At 42.8% G+C, this 22,486-nt stretch overlaps 1 protein-coding gene across 4 annotated transcripts in view; it reads left to right on the plus strand.

Annotated features, from left to right (window-relative positions):
* Positions 1–22,486, plus strand: part of LOC123763261 (ribosome biogenesis protein BMS1 homolog) — a 113,125-nt gene that overhangs the window by 62,145 nt on the left and 28,494 nt on the right. For all 4 annotated transcript variants that reach the window (XM_069302934.1, XM_069302935.1, XM_069302936.1 and 1 more), the window contains exons 16-21: positions 12–251; positions 1,075–1,197; positions 3,699–3,843; positions 10,014–10,189; positions 10,484–10,636; positions 15,463–15,665. In XM_069302934.1, coding sequence (XP_069159035.1) covers positions 12–251; positions 1,075–1,197; positions 3,699–3,843; positions 10,014–10,189; positions 10,484–10,636; positions 15,463–15,663 — 1,038 coding nt within the window. In that variant the 3' untranslated portion in view covers positions 15,664–15,665. The remainder of the gene's footprint in view (positions 1–11; positions 252–1,074; positions 1,198–3,698; positions 3,844–10,013; positions 10,190–10,483; positions 10,637–15,462; positions 15,666–22,486) is intronic.

Raw genomic sequence — 22,486 nt, forward strand, 5'->3', positions numbered from 1 at the left:
TATGTTCGCAGGTTCGTATCAAGGTTCATCGTTGGTATCCCAAAATTCTTAAAAATCGAGATCCTCTCATTCTTTCTTTGGGTTGGCGACGTTTTCAAACTTTAATGTACTACGCGAAGAGAGAGGACAACTTTAGGATGCGGTCACTGAAGTATGCACGGAAGTACTTGCATATTGAAGCAATGTTTTGGGGACCAGTAACACTTGTCAACACAGGATTTGTTGCTCTACAAAATATTACAGACCGTGTGGTAAGGGTAGATGAATTTTTACTGCAATTTTGAAGCTTTACTTACATATATTGGAGTGTTATACAACACTTCCTTTTGGGCAGCTCATCAGTAGCTCCCTGGAGTTCACTGCACAAGGACCTCAGGGCCAACACCAGCATCTAGGAGCCTCTTGATCAATTATGAGCAAGGACCAACACTTTGCTTCCTCTATGGGGTGTGGGTGTAACTTTCCTTATAACTAAATTTAGGTGTGCTTACATTTATGCAATGATTAGGTAATTGCAAATATCATTGAAAAATTTTGTGAGCATTTCTGGGAGATGGTCATGGATACCTGGTATGTTGGTATTGACCCTGAAGTAGGAGTGCACAAGTTTTGGCAAGCAAGAGCTCCCCAAAAAGAGGCATTTCATTATTCAATGCTATATTTGTAGTACATTCTAAAACTGATGAGAACACCAATGAATGAAAGATACAAGAGAGATAGAGACCATAAGGCAAATGTGTCAGAGCACCATGCACATTTGGATAAACTTGGAGTAGTTCAGTTATAAGAAGGAAAAGTAGCAGAGGATGTGAATGTAAAGTGAGAATTTAAAATGGTTGTTAATGGTAACTGTGAATATTTTGAATAAGAGTAATCTGGGAACAGTAATAAGTGAAAAGAACAGTAGCCTGAGGAAATACAAAAGATAATTAGAAGAAAAATAAAGCATTTAAGAAGACAGCATCTGTTGTATCTTGTCGGTCTCCTACTCACTAATATTATAATAACCCTTTATATTTTATATTTCTCAGTTTTTCAGCTAATGGGATTTTAATATTTTTGTTTTTCAAACAGCCTGAGTTTCGAATTGCTGCCAATGGAGTCGTTTTAGAGACAGACCAGAGTTGCAAGATTGTAAAGAAGCTCAAGTTGTTGGGTACTCCAGAAAAAATCCTGAAAAAAACAGCCTTCATTCAGGTATTTTAAAGTATTTATGCTATTTTGTGTATGGCTATGTCTCAAAGTGAATATAGTTGACTCTCATTTTGTGTACATGCTAAAGGGGTGATTTATTTTTGGGATGGCTTCCTCAGTAGCTCCACTAGTTTATACACAGGTGAGGCTAGAGCCTTGCACCAGGCTCTGAGACCCATCATGTAAACAATCATTGCCATGGGGGAAATCACCCTAATTGTGGTGCACGTGACTCCCACCAGATGGAAGCCCAGGTCACCCATGGTCCTCACTGGTTTACCCCCTCCCCCATCATTTTTTTAACACAGGTGGATACAGTAACAGACAATTGCTGACTCCTGTTAGCAGGCTGAGCGCTTTCCCATCCCATAGCTCATGGTAAGCCTTACTCACTAGTTCCCCCTGGAATATGACCCGTTAATCATTTAACAACCCACGTGTCCAATCACCGCTGGGTGAACAGAGACGTACAGTTAAGGATTGGTGTCTAGTCAGTCCTTTCCAGCTAGGATACGAGCCTAGGCCAAATCGCTCTTAAAGCACGGGGCGAGTCTTACTTCCGCATCACTGGGGCATGTGACTGTATCCTCATTACTTTGGTCTCTGTTGAGCCCTTTAAAGCTTCTCACTGTCAGCTAAGTTGGGTTAGCTTTCCCTGGAACTTTCAGTCGTCTGGGAACCATGGCTTTCCTTACAATAATTTTATTTTTAACTTCATAATTGTATTTATGCAACCAACATTGGATGTGCCCTAACTTCCAACTAAGGCCAGGGTTCCCTTCTCTAGGGTAGGATTGCATTTCCTTCTACCCTACCAGAAGTTTTTGCTTCTGGGCGCCTGACAGCTGGGTGGACAGCGTTTCGGATTCGTAGTCCTGAGGTTCTGCGTTCGATTCTCAGTGGAGGTGGAAACAAATAGGCAAAATGTTTCTTTCACCCTGATGTCCCTGTTACCTAGCAGTAAATAGGTACCTGGGAGTTAGACAGCTGCTACGGGCTGCTTCCTTGGGGGTGGAGGCCTGGTCGAGGACCGGGCCGCGAGGACACTAAGCCCCGAAATCATCTCAAGATAACCTCTTAGGGGCTGGGGTTTCCTCTTCTACAAGTTTCATTCATCTTCAGTCACCTCACCTCAGAGCAGTGAATGAGGTTTATTTTTCCAGGCTTTGTACTTTATAGACATGTGTTTGGGCCTTTACAAATAGTGCTACTGTGCCTATTTGCTCTAAGCAGTAGTTTAGATTTGCATTATCTAGCTGTTCTTCCCAGCATATTTCTACAAGGTCTTGGTTTATTTATTCCTAGTTAGTCAGTTATTAAAAATGAATGTTTAATTCTACTTCACTTGGATTTGAGACTGGCTGCAAAGGTCTATTGCTCACGTTTCACTGAACTTTGATTAGGTTGTGTGATCTGAGTAATATGTATTTGTATTCATTTTGTTCCTAACAAGTTCATCATTGTTTATATAAATAAGGTCTAGGGTGTTTTCTAGTTCTGTTATTTGCTGGGTTAAGGCAAATCTGTCATACATCTGCAAGAGGTCATTTGTGTGTGGCTGGTCATTTAAACTGGTTCCTGGGATTCTGTCTGGTGTAACTGTATTTGACACATTTTCCATTTTAGGTGCTGTACGTTGAATTACCACATGTTTGGGGCAGGGCTTATGATGTTTTTAAGCAGTGTTCTACTTTCATAAGTCGGTCTTTAAACTGCTGAAGACTTGCAGCTGGTGATTTACATACAAGGATAATCACACTTAAAATTTCTGTTTTGATTATCAGCTCTTCTACCATGTTGTTTGTGGTGTTTAGCAGCTCTGTTTAAGTGTGAGTGCCAAGCAGACAGACAAGTACCGAACATGAACACAGCGTCCCAGTGCCGAAATGTTCAAGTTGGGAGCTGTTAGAGTACTAAAGTTCCTCTGTATATATATGAAAGGGATTTATATTTGATTAACAAAATGCACTTCTGTATATACATTATGTCAACCCGTTCTCGCAAATTCGTAAAGTCAATATTGACTTATTAACTACGTGCATAGGTGATATACTAAACATAATAGATACCCTTAAAAAGATTCATAGAAAACACCAACCTTACCTAACCTTGTTAGTATCTTAAGATAAGCATCTTATTGCTTCGTAATTACAATTATTACTTAACCTATACCTATTATAGGTTAGGTAATAATTGTAATTACGAAGCAATAAGATGCTTATCTTAAGATACTAAGATAAGCATCTTAGCAGATACTAAGATACAAGGTTAGGTAAGGTCGGTGTTTTCTATGAATCTTTTTAAGGGTATCTATTATGTTAAGTATGTCACCTATGCACATATTTAATAAGTCAATATTGACTTATTAAATTTGCGAGAACGGGTTGACATTATAGGATACTTATTATCCCTGACTAAAATTTTAACGATTAAGAAATTTCATGGACATTATTGATAATTTTATTATTTTACAATTACCCATCTTATATGATGACCAATTTCAGGACATGTTTCATACCGAGACTGAAATTGCCAAGTTTGAAGGAGCAAAGATTCAAACACAATCGGGAATTCGTGGAATCATAAAAAAGTCCAAAGGCCATAAAGGATTATTCCGAGCTACATTTGAAGATTCTATAAAAATGAGTGGTAAGTGTGTGTAAAATGTTCATAAACAGTGAGTTTGTTATTTTCATAATTTATATATATTTTATAGTACCTTGCACCACTGCTTTTTCTTATTGTCACATTAGATTCTGACAAAAATCCAATCACACCATCGTTAATCTTCATGAAAATTACTTGTGTAGAAGACATTGAAAAATTGCAGGCTGATATTAACACTTTCGCGCTCTCGGCGCTCAAAAAAAAACAATACCCCAGATGCTTTCGGCACTTCGCGCGCCTACGCGGTAAGACCGAAAAGTGTACACTCTTTTGACTGTCCTGACAATAATTGAAGGCGCACGTATTTAAATTTGGTATCACTGTGTTTGCAATGAAATTGTCTATAAGAGCATACCTATAAAATGCCGCCCAAGCATAAGGAGTATCAACACCAAATAAAAAACTATGCAGATCACTCGCCGAGAGCGCCAAACAGCAACAAAATGTTTCCACTCTTAATGGTTGCGAAGCCTACAGTTGTCCTACATCGCTAATTTTGGTATCATTGGAATCGCAATAAAATTCTCTACACGGACATATGCATATGAATGTTTAATATAGGTAATTGCCCACCCGCAAGAGTGCGTGAAGTGGAGAGTAGTTAGCCGCGAGCGCACTGGCGAAAACACAGGGGGGAAATCATGCTTGGAAAGTTTATACGTTTCCTGACCCTACTTTTCTATGTACGTATTTCTTTTTTATACCAATGTGTTCGCAATAAAATTTTCTATAAGATGAACTGTATAACATTTGTACAAAGCATGTGCAAGAGAAGCGCCAAATATAGAACCACGTCGCTCAGTATGCGTTCGCGGCAGAAACGAACGCATTGTTTTCGTTCGTTTGATGTTTGTCATGTTTATACTTGTTGAAACATTTTATAATTTGTATGACAGTGATCGCAGTAAAATTCCCTACACAGACATATACATAACACATACAAATATTTCCCACGTGTTGGATATATCAACGGCTAAAGGGAACCCACTGCCACACGCTCCCCACACCCCCAAACATACTTTGTGTATTTTTTTTTTTACTCATAGAAGTTTATGTGATATAATATTCATTCTGGTACCAAAACATTCGCAAATAAATTCCCTACAAATCAAAAGTATCCCCATCCATTTCGGTTAAAAAATGGAATTTATAGAAATATTTTTTCGATGGACGAGAAAACTCGGCTGTTATGCGGAATCGTAAGAGAAAACGGCGACGAGTTATCTCTAATCTAAAGCGCGAAAGTGTTAATAACATTTTTGACTAGGCAGTGGAAAATAACTTGTTTAATAGTGATGAATTCCAGGTACTTAGGTATGGAAAAATGAAGACCTTACAGGTTATTCGCTTGGACCATAGGAGTCTCGAACCCATGACCACAGAAGTGGAAGCTTAAAGTCTTTTAATTGAAGACTCTAAACAAAATACAAGGTGCAAGACACAACTATATCTTGCAACCTGCAACCAATCAAATCTACCCAAAGTAGCAAAGCAACATGTAAAGGATCTGGGAATAATATTGTCTTGACAACCTAACATTTAGAGAACAAAACCAAGCAGATATATATACTGTATATAGTGTCAGCTAAAAAAAAAAAATAGATAGATTCGATTATGAAAACATTGAAATCCAGGGGATCCTGTCACGATGCTCAAACTATTCAAATCACTTGTGTTGTACCAACTTGAGTCAATGGTGTATCTAAGGAAAATAGTGCCTAAGACAAGCACTGAAATTGTGCCCCCTGTCCAAATCTCTTAACCCTCATCTCTCATAACTATATCATCGTATTTTGAGGTTATCTTGAGATGATTTCGGGGCCTAGTGTCCCTGCGGTCTGGTCCTCAACCAGGCCTCCTTTTTGTTACACATCCCCAGGAAGCAGCACGTAGCAGCTGTCTAACTCCCAGGTACCTATTTACTGCTAGGTAACAGGCGCAGCAGGGTGAAAGAAACTTTGCCCATTTGTTTCCGTCTCCACTGGGGATCGAACCCGGAACCTCAGGACTACCAATCCGAAGCGCTATCCACTCAGCTGTCAGGCCCCCAGATTACCTTAAAATCAGCTCAAAAATACCAGTCAAGTTTGTTAATCTTTTAATTTAACAATTGTGACACTAGTATATGAAAATTACAACTGCCCCTTCCTTTCTTTCACTGATGCAAATTGATCTATGTTGAGCTCATAGTCAGCTTTTTCAGTTTCTTCTTTTTGTACACTTAGCAGAGCAAGATCACAATGTCTGCCTTGATCCATAGAAGCTCTCAGATACGAAAGTATTAATTTTTACTTGATGAATGATGATCTCTCTCAGCTGGCAATGGAAACTGTGATGGTTAGCATTATCTGAATAGCAATGTGAAGATTAGGGAAGATGCTTTTATCTCCATACTGAACAATAAATTCGAGAAGCTCTTTAAGTCTGTATTTTCATGTTGGCCCAACTTGATAGTAACATTCTGCAATTCAATTTTTTTTTTTATATAGCTGTGTGCTACATAGCATTTCCGGCTTGGTGCCTTCCTTTGATAATTACTTACTGCATACAACTGCTGTCCCTCAACATCAGAGTTGTACAATTCACCCAATCTTTCACACTTCATTTTTAGATCATTATTGTCAGTGGTAACACCTTAAGACAATAGTAATAGCATTCTTATTACATATAATAATATAATCAAAGACAGATCATACATCTGACAAAAATAATTTGCTCTTCGAGGATAGCTTATCTGACTTGAATAGAAAGTGCTCGGTGGCACCCCCCCCCCTTCAAGTGGCATCCAGGGCATATGCCATATGTGCAAATACCCAAGATACTCCACTGCCTTAAGTACTGTTCGATACTCGCTTCACCCTTCAGAGCGGTGGAGGTTGTTGCAATAAAGGGAATGCTAAGAATGGGTCCGAAACATTGTGCATGTTAGTGGCTTTAGGCATAGTATATACTAGCACTTGACTAGAAATCCAATATTCTGTTTATAACTCATTTTGTATGTATGTACTTTTACCTGAATTAAAATTATTGTTATATTATTATGAATAGCACATAGACATGATAAAGCACCCAAACTGTTGGGATCGTCTCAAAGCTCTCAAAATGTTCTCTCTGGAAAAAAGACGAGAGGAAGAGAAGTATCACATACAGTAATGTATACATGGAAAATACTAGAAAGCTAAGTCTCAAATTTTCATAGTAAAATAACACACTGGAGTGAACAAGAAAGGCCAAGACAAGTTGCAAAACAGCGCCAAGGAAGTATCGACACAGAGTACCAATAAAAGCGGCTCCCCCAGAGCCGCACAATAAGAGGCAACATTATTAGGAGCGAGGTGCTAATCAACAAATAACCAGGAAAAGAAGGACAGAACCACTGGAACTGACACAGAAGAAATGTGATGAAAGAGACATAGGTAAAAGAAGCACCATGAAACTTCATAGTGTCACTGTGATGAAAATTGCAGGTAGGACATAAACAGATCAGTCTTCAATGCACTATTCAAATAACCAATTCCAGGACATGCCCTTCAGTTCAACAGCACGAAGCTGTGGGGAAAACATTTGGCCTAAAATTTCCCTTGACTTTAAAAGAGGGTAGAAAGTAGGCCAACTCCATCAGAAACTGTGGGAAAGAACCCAAAAAGCCCACAGATTGTGGGACCAGGAACTGGCAAAAAAAAAAAAGTATCAGATGTCCCAGATGTGCAATCAGTTGCCAAGTGGCAAGTGGATATGTGCTTCTAGAGCCTCATCAGTAAGGGCTCCAGTGTGGGTTAGACAGAAGCCCTGCAAAGCTCCTAAGGAAAAAAGGGGAATGTCAGCAAGTCAGGAAGAATTGGGGACCTCATACCCAAACCAAAAAGTTGAGGCTGACCCAAACTCAAAAGAGGATGGGTCCATTAGAAAAGCAAGGTCTTGATCCTGAAGCAGTAACTTAAAAATGTGCACCTGTGCCAATGAAGGTGAAGTGCAGGGTGAGGGAAACCTCCAGAAAGATGATTCTACAGAACCAAATAATAATAGGGCCATAATTGGGTCACTGGCAAACAACCAGTGTATATATAAATTTTAGGCTTATATTGAGGTCTCCCACCAAGGTTGAACTGCTGACACCTTCCCCCAGGATGCAACCCCACAACAAGCTGACTAACTCCTGAGTACCTATTTACTGCTAAGTGAACAGATGTATTAGGTGATAGGAAATGCACCCAATCATCCTCTGTGAGCAAAAGGCTTTCCTAGAAAGGAACTAAATACCAAGAGCAGTAGAAGAGCACTCGTGAAACCACCTTGGCTCTTTTAGCCCTGGGGGCCAGCCATGATGACCCTGGAGCAGAACCATATTCTGCACCTGAATCCTGGTACAGTACAGATATACATCATCCAACACAGCAAGATCAGAGCTAGATAATTGTTGTGAAGGCGAAGGCTCTTTATTCCCAGTGGATGGGGCAACACTCGAAGTTCACTGAACTCTGAGGGTTACCACAGCTAAACCCTAACCTGACTCCACCAGCAGAGGAAGGAAGATGATAAGCAAACTTAGACCAAATAGAATTAACTTTCTCCAAAACTCAAAACTGGATTCTTAAATACCAAACAAACACCTTGGCACAAACTACAAAAGATGGAAAAATGAGCCCACAAAACAGCAGCTGCCTGAAAAGCCTCCTGTCCCGAGGTAGGCTCTGATGAGATAAGAGACCCAGTGAGCACAAATGTTGCAGGGCTTTGGGTTGAAGGATTGATGAACCCAGCAGGCAGCATGGTGGAAACAGAATGATCATAACAGCTAGTAGCAGCCATAAACTCTCTTCAAACTCGCATGTAGCAAAAGCAGGCTCGTCAGGTTGGTCCATGCTGAGGCACACCCCAACTTGCAGAAGAATTACCAGGCAGCTAACCAAGCAAGACACTCGGGCACTAGATATGTTTGCTGGTCGAACAAGCAGTGAGCGCAATCTATAGGATAAACTTGGCTTTAAAGGATGCCTGTGATGTGCTGTATAAACTAGCACATGTACCCTAATGCAGTCCATAGAACAGAAACACTGTACACCCAACCACAAGGTTGTGTAGAGGAATCCAAGACTCATATACTACCCCAGGTCAAGGCTCTCCACTGGTGGCCTGGCTTCTCGGGAACAAGCTCCTGAATGCACCAGAGTGGAACCAAATACCTACCAGTGGAACAAGTATTTGGCATCCTCAAAGTTTTTTCTAACACGCCTTGAGTAGTGGTTAGAAAGGTCCCCACATTCCAAAGCTACCTGTGCCTCGTCGAATGGGACAGATTCTGGCTCTGGTCTCCTGTAGGCCAATAAGACTTCTGTGATAGATGTGGCTAAATATTGGGAAGCTGTATCAGTAACATGGCTTCAGAGAGCCATGTAGGGTCTCACCAGAAAAAGTGTTGATGGATGACAGAATATAGTAGTAGGCATCCTTCAGTCTCGGAAGACTATGGAGTTGCACCCTGACAGGGCGCAAAGCCTGGGTAGGTAGATATGGAGGAGAAGCTGTTACCCATGCAGCAGGTCCCCCCTCTCCACGTTGCTGAAATTATCCAATAGAAAGGCAAATGCCAATACACATGGTTCCAGCAACGTCACAGGAGCTGCCAGAACGAGGTCGACGTCAACAACGAACTGCCTTAGGGGCTCCAACTCCGGATTTTTCCTCGAGGTTGACTCCTGAAGCCTTTCCCAAAAAAGGGGTATGGCCGCAAGGCAGCAGAGGTTTAAAATCAGGGTTTTCCTTCCCCTAGATGGGCTGCCTTCCCAGGCTATCGAGTCCCATCTACCCTGAGCAGCAGGTTTTAAGGCGCCAGAGGCACGCCCTCGCCCCTTCTCCTGTTAGTAAAAGTAGTTCCGCCGGACTTAAAGACTAAGCCACCCGTGCAGGCCGGGAGTTGGACTTGGTTGTCAGAGGCTATTGGAGACGCATGCCAAATAGGAGCATTTTATAGGTCATGGAGCTCGTCCTCCATTACCACCCCCCTGGCTATGTCAACCCCTTGGAATCGGATGACAGAATACAAATGAAGTAAGTGCATCATGTGAATAAAATTTTATGAGTTTATTAAATAAATGCTAATATTGTGTAGATATGCTGTAATTTTTGTCTGTTTTGCTTTCTTTAATGCTCAGATGTGGTGGTGCTCAAAACATGGGTTCCAGTGGAGATGACTCCGTATTGCTTTTCTGTTCGTACCCTTCTTCTGCCCCCAAGTGAGAAGGCTGCATGGCAGGGCATGAGGACTGTTGCTCAAATTAAAAAGGATAAAGGTTTTAAAACCTTACCTAACCCAGACTCCTTATATACGGTAAAATAACATAACTATTATCTTAGGGCAAAAATTTGTGTGATGGATTTTGATCAGCCCAAAATATTTTTTTAAATGTTGTGTAAATTTAAGTTCTGTATTTTAATTTAAATTCTATGTAATGTCTTAAAAGAGCATGTACCTATACTATATGGACAAATTTGACTTGCTGTGTTTGTGGGCCATGTATTAATAAACACACATTCATTTGGCCAGACCTTTACTCAAGTATAGTGAAGGACAAATGTGTCGGGTAAATGCTTTTTATTGTGATCACCCTTTTCTTTCCTGCAGCCCATCACCAGTCGTCGTGAGTATATTCCTCAGCCATTGAAGATTTCCAAAGAACTTCAGAGAGCCTTGCCATACACTGAGAAGCCTAAGATTACTCCAAGAGACAAAAAAGAGCAGCGTGTTGTTGTTGTCAAGGATCCCAACGAGATTCAGGTACAATATTTCAGTGTCCTTAGTATGGATAAGTTATGATTTCATGTTTTTTTTAATATTTTTGTTGTAGTCACTTTTTGAATGATGTCTCGAACATTTCTTCTGATTGACTTTAAACTTCAAATGCTTACCTATGTTTATATAAAAAAAAAAAAAAAGCTTCGTATTAAAATTAGGCAGTGTAGTTAACTGGTGACCAAATTTCTAAGTACCAGTACATGTGTTGGATAGTCTCAGATAAAATTGTAAGCCCATATGTAACACCAACTGGACACCATATTGTTCTTTTAATTTGGGAGCCTCATGATCTTAGTAACAAAACTGCCTTTCTCAAGGTTTCCACTCGGTATCTTGAGAATGCCCCCCTGTATTGACTTCAAGCATGTGTAGCCCAATGGCAATTTTTTATTTTTTTTTATGTATACTATATAGTACTTCAATTGCACAAATTTATCTTTTATCACTCTCACATCCTGTGTATTAAAACTGATCGATCACTTCCAGCATGATGCCTTTCATATTATTTCACACACACTATTCTTCTCACTACCAAAACTTTACTTTTGTCCACATTCATTCAATAAAATTAACAATTACCATTTACATACATCAAATTTGTCATGAAACACCTCAATTACTTACACTTGGCCTGTTGCCAAGTTTTACAATACAGTGTAGTTGCTTACATTGAGTTGAAGCCACAATGCTTTTGTGCAGTAAAGAAAGAAAGAAAGTAATGTTCATTTCATTACACTGTATTGATTATTGTATTTAGTAACCACTGTTTAACTTTAATTATTTCAACCAAGAGGTTTGGTGAGAGTGATTGGAGTGATTGATGGGTGGTGAGGCAGAAAACCAGAAATTTAGGATAGAGCGAGACGATAAAGTTATAGGTAAAGTTTAGTGACCCGATATTTCTTCGATACCATTATTATTATTATTATTATTATTATTATTATTATTATTAGTATTATTATTATTATTATTATTATTATGGATCATTGCTTAAAAGTATACATGAAGCTGTAAAATAAAAGTTGAGAAGTTCAGTGAAAGAGATTTGGTTAATAGATTGCAACAGAAGAGTTGATAGTGACCTTCGAGAAAGAGATAATTAACAAATGATATCGACGTATGGGATGTTTACAAAAAAGTTTATTATTATTAATATCTTTACTGACAAAAATTAATTACAATTTTGCCTAATCTGAGGAATTCAATTAAATCTTATTAAAGTGAGGATAATGCTGGTATTCAGTCACACAGGACAGAGAATAAGTCACAAGACAATAGGCCTAAACTGTAGGCTTAAGCACATATATATATCATGGTTACAATCAATGTTTCAATGTACAAGTATGTAAATTCAACTTTCTATTGTGCACTGCCTCACAAGGACAGGGATGGGTTCATAAGAGATGCAGCATAAAAATAATAATAAAAATATAATTGTTCTTCATTCTTTGAAATGAACAAGCCAATTTAGGATAAAGTGTTAGGATGTCATCCAGTACACCAGATTCAATGAAATAGTTACACAGTTGTTGGTACAATAGGCCAGGAGGTCTACAATCTTTTACGGTTTCACATTCAACAATATAGGTTAAGAAAGTGGTATGTGAAATTGCATAAATTTTTTGAAAAATTAGAGGAACTGCTGGGAAAGATGACAGTAGCAAGAGCAGGTGATGATAATAAAATAAGTAGAAAGTGACTACAGAGTAAACGTGAGACAGAAAAGCAGAAGTAAGGCAAGGGCAACAGGTATGTGAAAGTATTATTTAGTCAGAAATGAGATTGGATTGAAAAATTTAAGGAAAGTTGTTTATAAAAATGGGAACTATTTTGTAATGAAGTAAGGAAAATTGGTGGAGGGATAAATTGGAATGGATTAAGATAATTATGAACAAAAGTTAAATTGTAAAGAAGACACCAAAAGTACGTGGAATAAGTGATAAACATGACAGTAACAAGAACATGATTGGATTGTGTGAGAAGAGTACAAGATAATACACCAGCTGATAGATCTATAGAAGAAGGGAGTTTACATCAGTAAGCTGAAGTGTGGGAAAGTTGCAGGAGTGGACGAGGCCTACAGAAATTATTAAGTGTAGTACAGAAAAGCAGTGGATTGGATGTGGTGAATTGACCAGAAGCCATGAGACGGTGGTACTGTGCCTGAGGATTAGTGTGTGTAATAATTGTAAAGTCATTAGTTTACTAAGTGTATTGGGCAGTTTACTGCAGGATATTGATTTACTATATACAGGAACTTCTTGTTGAGTTGTGAACAAGATTCATTCCATTGCTGAAGCATGCAGATAAGATTATTTTTTGCATTAAAAATACTTGTAGAGAATGCTTGTCTGAGAAAAACTGAAAAAAGAATTTTCATTTATGAACTTGGAAAACATGTGATGAGGTTAATAGAAAAGGGTTTTGGAAAGTGATGAGCTTGTATTTAGCTGGCCAAGTTCTGTTAAATGCAATAAATATTTTGTATATAGGAAGTAGTGTACGTGCAAATGTAATGAGTGACAGGCTTTCCTCGCATGAAAGAAATCTAGGTTTGGTAAATATAATGGGAGGCTATTGTACTCCATGGCCAATTTCAGAATTGCATTTAAACAACAGTTTCACAACATACATGAAACAAATTAGAAAATGAACCAGTTGTATGGTGCCCATAAATGAGAGTGAGCATTAATAAATTATAATAGGTGCAAAGATATGTTACTAAATAACTGCCAGACCTAAAACACAACAAGAAGGATCATCTGAAGGCATTAGATATACTAAAACTACTGAGCAAAAGAAAGAGGCAACATGATCACATATAAAATTGTTAAAATAAGATTAATGGAATAATTAAAATAAGAGGAGAATATAAACCAAAGCTTTCAGAAGCCTTCAAAACAAGTTTCTTGTATCTTATATGGTGGGATAGGAATCTGAGGATACCTCCCTCAATAACTTCATTACGGTTTAACCATATCTAACTTTGTTGTTAGCTTAACCACATGTCTTAACTGCAAGCTTGGAAAGAAGTGAAGACTAGATGGAAATTGCAGTATTTATGGAGTTACAAGTTTCTATTTTTAAGATACAGTGGTATCGCCGTTTTCTAATTTAATCCGTTCCCAGAGACGGTTCAAAAATCGAAATGCGTTTTCCCATAAAAAATAATGTAAATTGAATTAATCTGTTCCACACCCCCAAAAATTTAAAATTAAAAATAATTTATTTTATATATATACAGTATTCATATTTTGTACTACAGTATGTACAAATATATCTTACCATTATTGAGGACTCTTGATGGCATATGGAAGACGGTGAGGAGGGAGAGGAGGAGAGGTGTTAGTGTTTGGAAGAGGAGTCCCTTACCATTGTAACAGCAGTGATGACATTTCTGGGGTACTCTTTCTCCTACTTTTGCAGGCATACCACTAGGACCTGGTTGTGGCTCACTGCTTTCTTGTTGATACCTGGTTGATGGGGTTCTGGGAGTTCTTCTACTCCCCAAGCCCGGCCCGAGGCCAGGCTTGACATGTGAGAGTTTGGTCCACTAGGCTGTTACTTGGAGCGGCCCGCAGGCCCACATACCCACCACAGCCCGGTTGGTCCGGCACTCCTTGGAGGAATAAATCTAGTTTCCTCTTGAAGATGTCCACGGTTGTTCCGGCAATATTTCTTATGCTTGCTGGGAGGACGTTGAACAACCGCGGACCTCTAATGTTTATACAGTGTTCTCTGATTGTGCCTATGGCACCTCTGCTCTTCACTAGTTCTATTCTGCATTTTCTTCCATATCGTTCACTCCAGTACGTTGTTATTTTACTGTGTAGATTTGATACTTGGCCCTCTAGTATCTTCCAGGTGTATATTATTTGTCTTACTAAGAATCTGTTTATAGACACTTGTTTTTCCCTATGTTTTATCACTTGTCTGTAGTGAGACATGACATTCTCACTATGAATGATCTCTTGTTTTCCTCTATCGTCATCTTCACAGCTATTAACCCTTGGTGTGATATATAATAAGAAACCCAAAAAGTTCTGAAAAAGTTCTTTATGTTCTGAAACCCAAAAAGCACAAAAACAATGAAATTCTTCACAAATAATTCAAGCGTGGTATCACTAGGCGGGAGACACTTGTAAACTGAAGCATGCCATGTGCTCGGTCGGCCCATACGTGTATCAAGAAACTTGAGCACCGAGGCAAACCTTGAATACCAAGTCAAATTTTTTTTAATTAAGAAACTGAGCTCAAGAACCAAAAAATTTGAAAAGAGGGGCATTCGAAAACCAAGGTTCCACTGTATTATGGATTATGATTATGATAACATCATTCTAAAATAAATATCTAGAATAGATGCAACGAATATTGATGCAGCATTTATGTTAAATTTATTGGACATTCCTACATGGATAAACTCTTTAGGTTTGCCTTGTTTGCATTTTTTCTAAATGGTATACAAATATCTAAAAGAATTTTCTTCAAAGTTGAGTTTTAATAATAGTAGCTTGACACACTGTGCTGTATTATGGTGGGATCTGGCAGTACCTGCTAGTAACTGCTTTGGGAAGGATTTTTTTTTTTTTTTTTGCCAATTTGCAAGGTGGAAAATGCTTAGGTTGTGTAAAGTTTCTATCTAAAGGAGATTTATATTTTTATTGTGCCAGTAATTTCTATAACTGGCATCAAATTTCCATTAAAATATATGATGATGCATTTCCTTAATTACCCTCAATGATCAACCTGATATTTAGGTTTTATTTGCCTTTAATAATGTATTTCATCACTTGCATTGGCTTTTTCAGATGGATAACTTCATGAAGAGATTAAAGACAATGATGGAGAATAAAATGGAGAAGGAAGAGATGGATAATGCAGAACGCAGGAAGAAATTCCAGGCTGATATAGAGGATCGTGAGCACATGCGTCAAGTCCGAGAGAAACGAAAGAAAGCGTCAGCATGTAGATACAAGAGTAAAAAAGAGGGAAAGAAAAGTGTTGTTTAAATGTAAGTTATGGACTAAGAACATAAATATATTTGCTTTCATTTTGTTTTCAATTTATCCAATAGATATTGTGGTACACTTATCATGCGGGTCAAATAGTCTGGAGCTCATGTCTCCCTAATGGAGAAGTGTTAGTTTTGTAACTTAGTGTATCCCTTCAACTGAGCATCATCGTGAGATGGATTTATGTGCTGCAAAACATTTGAAAATCTTGCAGGTATATGGGGCTCTCATACACTTCCTCAGGACACCGGTAAACAAACACCATCTTGGAAAACAGTTGTGGGCATCCCTCGTGGGTGTGAGGGGCCTCAGTACTAAGACAGCAATCATGAGTAGCACATGCAGCTGTGGTCACAGCCATACAGCTCGTGCCCACAGCATCACTTAGAATGAAATAAATAGTAACTGCAATAATTTAACAGTGATAATGATAAAGACTGTGAACAATGTTTAGATAACAGTGAACCTGATGCAGGTGATGATGTTCACAGTACGAGGCACACAGCCGCAGTTTGGCGTGTAGTTAAAGGATGAGAGCTACGCTCGTGGTGTCCCGTGTTCCCAGCATTCTCTGTCATATAACGCTTTGAAAGTACTGAGAGTTTTGGCCTCCACCAACTGCTCACCTAACTTGTTCTAACCATCTACCACTCTGCTTGCAAAAGTGAATTTTCTTGTATTTCTTCGGCTGCATTGTTTAGTTAACTTAAATCTATGACCTCTTGTTCTCGAAGTTCCAGGTTTCAGGAAGTCTTCCCTGTCAATTTTATTGATTCCTGTTCCTATCTTGTACGTATTGATCATATCGCCTCATTTTCTTCTATCTTTTAGTTTTGGCATATTTAATGCCTCTGACCTCTCCTCGTAGTTCTTGCCCTTCAGTTCTGGGAGCCACATAGTAGCGTGTCGTTGCACCTCTTCCAGTTTGTTGATGTGCTTTTTAAGATATGGGCACCATACAACCGCTACATATTGCTTTGGCCTAACAAAAGTCTTGAACAATTTCTTTAGTATTTTGCCATCCATGTATTTAAAAGCAATTCTGAAGTTAAAAAGTGTAGCATAGGCTTCTCGCACAACGTTTTTTATGTGGTCCTCAGGTGATAGTTTTCTATCTAGAACCTTTCCTAGATATCTTGATCAGAAGTCTTTAAAGGTTTTCCACATAATTTATAAGTTGTTGGGGTCTATAATGTAATGAAACGCCATTTTCTGGGTGAGCCTCCGGAGACTCCCTGGCAACCCCCCCCTCCCCCTTCCGGTCCGTGGTATTTCACGTTGTTTGATGCTTAACTTCCAAACTGCAGTTCTAGGTAGCCGGCCCAGGATGGTCCGGGGCTCCCCCTCCCCCTTTCAGGGAGGGGAGGGCTGTACGGACGAGCGGCGTGGCGGTGGAGTGTAACGTTTGCTGGTTTCCTTGGGATTAGAGGGAGTTCTGCCTCTCTTTTTGGTTTTTAGTTGTACTTTTCTTACTATTTGGGGGTTTGTTTTGTTATGCTTACCTTTCTGGATGCCTAACCCCGGTCAATGGCAGATAAGGAAAACCCCCAACCACAGGGGATGTTTTCCAGGGCCATTGCTCTCTGCAATCTCTAAGGGGAGCCAGGTTCTGACTAGTGATCCCCGATAGGCTGAACTCCATCAACTAATGCCCTGGTGAAATATATCACACATTAACCTGATAGCTCCTGGGAGCCTCTGAGGCTCACCCAGAAAATGGTGTTTCATTACATTCAATGCTGGTTTTCTGTGGGGAGCCCCTACGGCTCCCTGGAGCTTATCGGGCTAATGTATGTTATGTTAGACCGGGACATTAGCTAAGGAGTTCAGACCTACCAGGGACCAGCGCCAGAACCTGGCCCCTTCAGAGAGGTTTCAGGGAGCAATGGCCCTGGAAAACCCCATATGGTTGGGGGTTTTCCTTATCTGCCATCGACCGGGGTTAGGCACCCAGAAAGGTAGGCGTAACAAAACAAACCCCACATGGTAAGAAACTACAACAAAAACCGAACAGAGAGGTAGAAAACTCCCTACAATCCCAAGGAAACAAGCAAACAAGCAAACATCACACTCTACTGCCGCGCCGATCGTCCGCGCAGCCCTCCCCACCCCGGGAGGGGGAGGGGGGAGCCCCGGACCTACCGCGCCGGCTGCCAAGCTCCAGTTCGTTCGCTAATGTCAACCGGGATTGACGCTTCTCTGGCCTCAGTTTCCTAGGCGGTGTTTGCCTTGTGTGGCGTTCACTGCCGTGTGTTGTGGTGTGCGGTGGCCAGGAGTACTTCATCAGTGCCGGGGCTGCATGTGCTTAGTGGCTGACTTCCCTAAGCGCCCTGTGAGTACTGCCCTTGCGTAACAGGGTTATCTTCCCTGGGGCGTTCGGGAACCATTCCCGTAGAGGTTCTTGCTGCTCGGCATTTGCCTCGCCCTTGGGGCCAGCTGGGGCTTGGGGCCCTTGTTTGGCCCTGGGTAGGGATTGGTATTGTGCTGGTTAGGGCGTCAAGGTGTTGCGCAGCCTGCCACCTATGCGGCGGCCGGTTTCTGTTGCCTCTGGAGACGGTGTACTTTTGCGGGGTTTTTCTTTTGTTTTTTATTTTCTTGCCTGGTGGGGGTCTGCCTAAGGTGGTTATAGTTCCACTGGTAGTGTTTGGCGGCCCTCTGCTAGGCCCCCGTGCTTGTACACGTCTCAGGGGTTTTCAGTGCTATAATCTACCCTCTTGTTATGTTTGGGTTTCTTAACCGGTTAGCAACACCTTGCCCGGGCTTCCCGTAGTTGTTACCCTACGGGCCCTGGAAACCCCTGTCTGGGCTCGGGGGACCATTGAATGTGTCTTCCGGGTTCCAACCCGTCTTGAACGGGATCGTTGGTTGCTGTTCCCTTGTCTCCGGGTGACAGTCGCCATTTTTACCTCCGTCATGCTGCCTGTTGGGTCACTGACACCTTGACCCGGAGTCTTGCGAGTGATTCTCTGCTTGTTCTCCAGTACTCTCCTGATGTTATTACTGTTCAGAGTACAGGCGGCATCCATGTTGCAAGCTAGGTTAGGTTGCTGCAACATGCTTGGTTGGTTTCCCACTCGAATGCCCCGTGGCCGCCCCGTTTGGTTAGGTGCTGCTCGCCCCTTTCTCTCCATGTTCCCGGCTCCGGACCGTCTGCGGGTTTCGGGGTCGGGGCGGGGTTCAGTTGCGGCAGAGACTCGGGCGGTTTTCGGGGGATGCCCCGTTCGGGTTGGGGACGGAGGTTTGAGCCTGTGCCTCCTGCCAAGGCTTCTGGGTCTTACCAGCGGCCCTTTCTTGTTGCCTTTCCCATGGGCTCTTGCTTTTCTTTACAGGCGGAGGGCTTGGAGGACGGCTCTGCCCCGGGGCCTCTGTTGTTGGTTCCCGGGGCTGTGGGGGTTGCCTGCTAGCAGTTCTGGGGCGGTTTTGCCCCTTCAGGGGTTTTTCTGCTGTTGGGCGTCGTTTTTCGCCCTTCCAGTCTGCTAGCTTCCCACATTTGCTGGCGTGTTTTTGTGTATTAAGCGTCAGTCACAGCCCCTGCTGGCGGCCATTTTCGTCTGCCGGTTTCCCGGCGTGGCCACCAGGGCGGCGTTGCGGTTTGTTTACATGCGTCTGGGTGTGCGAGCGAGCGTCTCTGGTGAGTTTTCAAAAAATTTGCAGGGTTTTTGTTCTCCTGTTGTCGTTTCTTTGTTTTTCTGGTGTTTTCTTGCCGTTGCCTGTTCCTCTGGGAACGTTTGGGTGTTGATTTTGGGTCTGAGCCTCTGGGTTTAGGCTCAGTGCCCCTGGCTGGTATGCTTGCTCCCACACCTTGCCCCTCGGTTTTCGGTCTGTTGGGACCGTTTTCCCAGGGCGTTCTGCTGGGGTCTGTGCTTTGCCTTTTAGTGGTGTTCTCCGCCGGCAAATGTGGTGGTTTGGGCTCCCCCTGGTTCGATTCTGGGTTCCTTTGGGTTCCTTGGTTTCGTTCTGGAGGTTTCTTCCTCTTGGGCCCCCTTTTGTGGGTTCAGGGGACTTTGTTTCCTCGTGTGACCCGGTTCTGCCTTTTGGGGTTCCGGGGTCTTCCTGGCTTGCAGACTGAGCTTTTTGGGTCTTGGCACATGTTGTGGTTGTGCTGGGACTTTGTGGTTTTGCTGTCGAGGTGGGCCTTTAGATGCAGTTTTGTGCCTTCTTTGCCTGGCCGGCGTAGTGCTCTTTGCCACTAGTCGGCGGCTTGTGCTTTTACAATATATGTCCTCACCTAGTTGTGCTTGTGGGGGTTGAGCTCTGGCTCCTTGGTCCTGCCTCTCAACCGTCCGTCAACAGGTGTATCGGTTCCTGTGCCTCTTGGGCTCTGTCATGTCTACATGTGACATTGTATGGGGGTCAGCCTCGTTAATTGTGTGAGGAGTCGCCACATTACTTCTTCGTGCTTTCCCGTTCCCATTCTGACAAAAAAAAAAAAAAAAAAAAAAAAAAAAAAACTTTAATTCTATCTGTGGCTCTTTTGGGTACTCAGTTTCCACCTGTGTCCCCTAGTGCGTGTGCCCCTTGTGTTACATAGCCTGTCCTTCTCAAACCTGTCGATTCCCTTGGGTATCTTGTTTGTGGTGATCAGGTCTCCCCTCACTTCCTCTTCCAGCGAAGTGTGGTTTCATTCCCGTAGTCTCTCCTCATGACTTCGGTAGTGTACTTTTTCTTTCTGAAGGGGTTCTGTTCCCTTCTCTGTTGACTGGGCGCTGGGGGAGCAGCTTGCTCTGTTGCCTCTCGCTTGGTCCCGCTGTTGGTGGGCGCTTTGGGTTGTCTTCCGGCCTCTGCTGGCGTCGGAGGACGGCTTCTCCCCCTTGGGGGGGGTTCAGAGCTGGCGGGGTGGATTTCTTCCCTGCGCTTCGTCTTTTCCTCTTCGTGGGTGCGTGGGGCGTGGTCGATCCGCCCCATCCTTCTGGGCTTCCCGTCTGCTCTTTGCAGTCATGGGCTTTTCCCGTCTGCTCTTTGCAGTCATGAGCTTTTCCAGTCTGCAGTTCTTCTGGACTACTTCCGTCTGCGCCCTGGATCCTCTGCCCTGCTCGGAGGACTGTTGTCTCCTGTTCGGATTCTGTTAGGGCCGGGTGCATGGATGGTGGACCTGGACCTCCAGGTCACTTCTTGGCACGTTCCTCTCCAGTTTTTCTGGGGCTAGCACGGTTGGTAATTACCTATGTGTACTTACCTAAGTGTAGTTACAGGATGAGAGCTACTCTCGTGGTGTCCTTTCTTCCCAGCACTTTGTCATATAATGCTTTGATTATAATTGTCATATTGTCATATAATGATTGTCATATGTCATAATGTCTTAATATGATTGTCATACAATGCTTTGGTGGTGGGGCTTCAGGTTTGCTGTTTTTATTGCATTCCCTATTTTGTGAAGGGCACTTTGTATACTCTTTGCATCTTTACCGGATCTTAGTGCCCTGTCTGCGTCTGAGATTCGGTGTCTGGCCTACCTCGACGACTGGCTGGAGTGGGCTCCCAGTCAGTCCGCTTGTCTGCTCGCCAGGGGTTGGTTCTTTCCAGATCGCTGGGTTTGGTTTCCTGGTGATCTGGAGGTTTTACCTTCTGTTTCCGTCCCGGGTTCGGACCTGGGCCTTGTTTCAGGCTCTTGGGCCCCTCATTGTCTTCCCTCCAGAAGTGTTACTGTGGCTGTGGTCCCGCCTTTGGCTGTTCAGGCTCACAGCCCGGTTCAGGTGTTCCTGGCTGTCTGGTTTGCGCTTCGGAGGGTTTGGGTCACTAGGTACTCTACCATTCAGCTCTGTTTGGACTGTTCTCTGGTGGTTCTTGCCGGAACCACAGGGGGTTTGGTTAACCATGTGGTTCGTGTCCGGGGTGTGTCCTGCGTCCTGGTGGACAGCTGTCTCGGTTCATTCCTCTTCGTGGGTTGGCCAGTCGTCGCCGATTCGTTTTGTTGGCTCTGTTGGGCTTATGGACTCCTGGCCATGGACGTCTTCGGGTCGGCGTGGTCTAGGCGTCGCCCGTTTTGTGGCGCCCTTCCCACCTGCGAGGACTTCCCGGTGGAGGCTTTCGGCAGGCCTGGTCGAGGTGGGGGGTACCTGTACCTCTTCTCCCGGTCCAGCTGTTGCTTCGGGTTCTGGCTCGGTTGCAGCCCATTCCCACGAGAACAGTCCTTATGGTTCCACGGTGGCCGGCCCGGCCTTCTTTTCAGACGCTGCTTGATAGGTGTCCGTTCCCGGGGCGTTTTTCCTGAGGCTTCGCCTCTTTCAGCAGGCCGAATCGGTCCTGTCCGTGACTGGTTCGGCCCTCTCTTTGGCTCTTCGCGTCTGGTATTTTGACGCAGGTATCGCCATCTCTATGGTGTTCAGGTGGCTTTGTTGACGGTGTCCCACCTGCGAGCTTCGTCTTGGAGACTGTATGACGTTTATTACGTTTTCTCGCGTTTTGTTTCCCCTCCGGCCTGCTCATGAGTCGCCTGAGCCATCCTGGTCCTTGTTCAGGGTGCCTTCTCTTCCCCTCAGTTTGTGGTAGCCCCTTCGGTTTCAGTTTCCTCCTCTTTGGTACTGGTGGTAGCTTTATTGGTGTGCAGCCTTTCTCTGTCCTGGCGACGGTCGAGACGGCTGCTTTCCGGAGGGGTTCTTGGGGTATTGGTGCTTGTTTGGTTTGGCCGGGGGGTGCGTCCTGTGTTGTCCAGTTGTGCTTTTTGCTGTTGCCAGCGTACCGTGCCTGGGGATGCGCTGTGGTTGATCCGGTTCCTTCGTTCCCTGTTTTCAGGGATCGGGTCTCCCGGGTCGTCCGCAGTGTTTTCCTTCTTCCTGCGGTCTGTCTTTGCGCCCGTGCTGTTCAGACGTTTGCAGCAATT

This window comes from Procambarus clarkii, chromosome 49 (assembly GCF_040958095.1).
Source record: "Procambarus clarkii isolate CNS0578487 chromosome 49, FALCON_Pclarkii_2.0, whole genome shotgun sequence".
Classification (NCBI taxonomy): domain Eukaryota; kingdom Metazoa; phylum Arthropoda; class Malacostraca; order Decapoda; family Cambaridae; genus Procambarus; species Procambarus clarkii.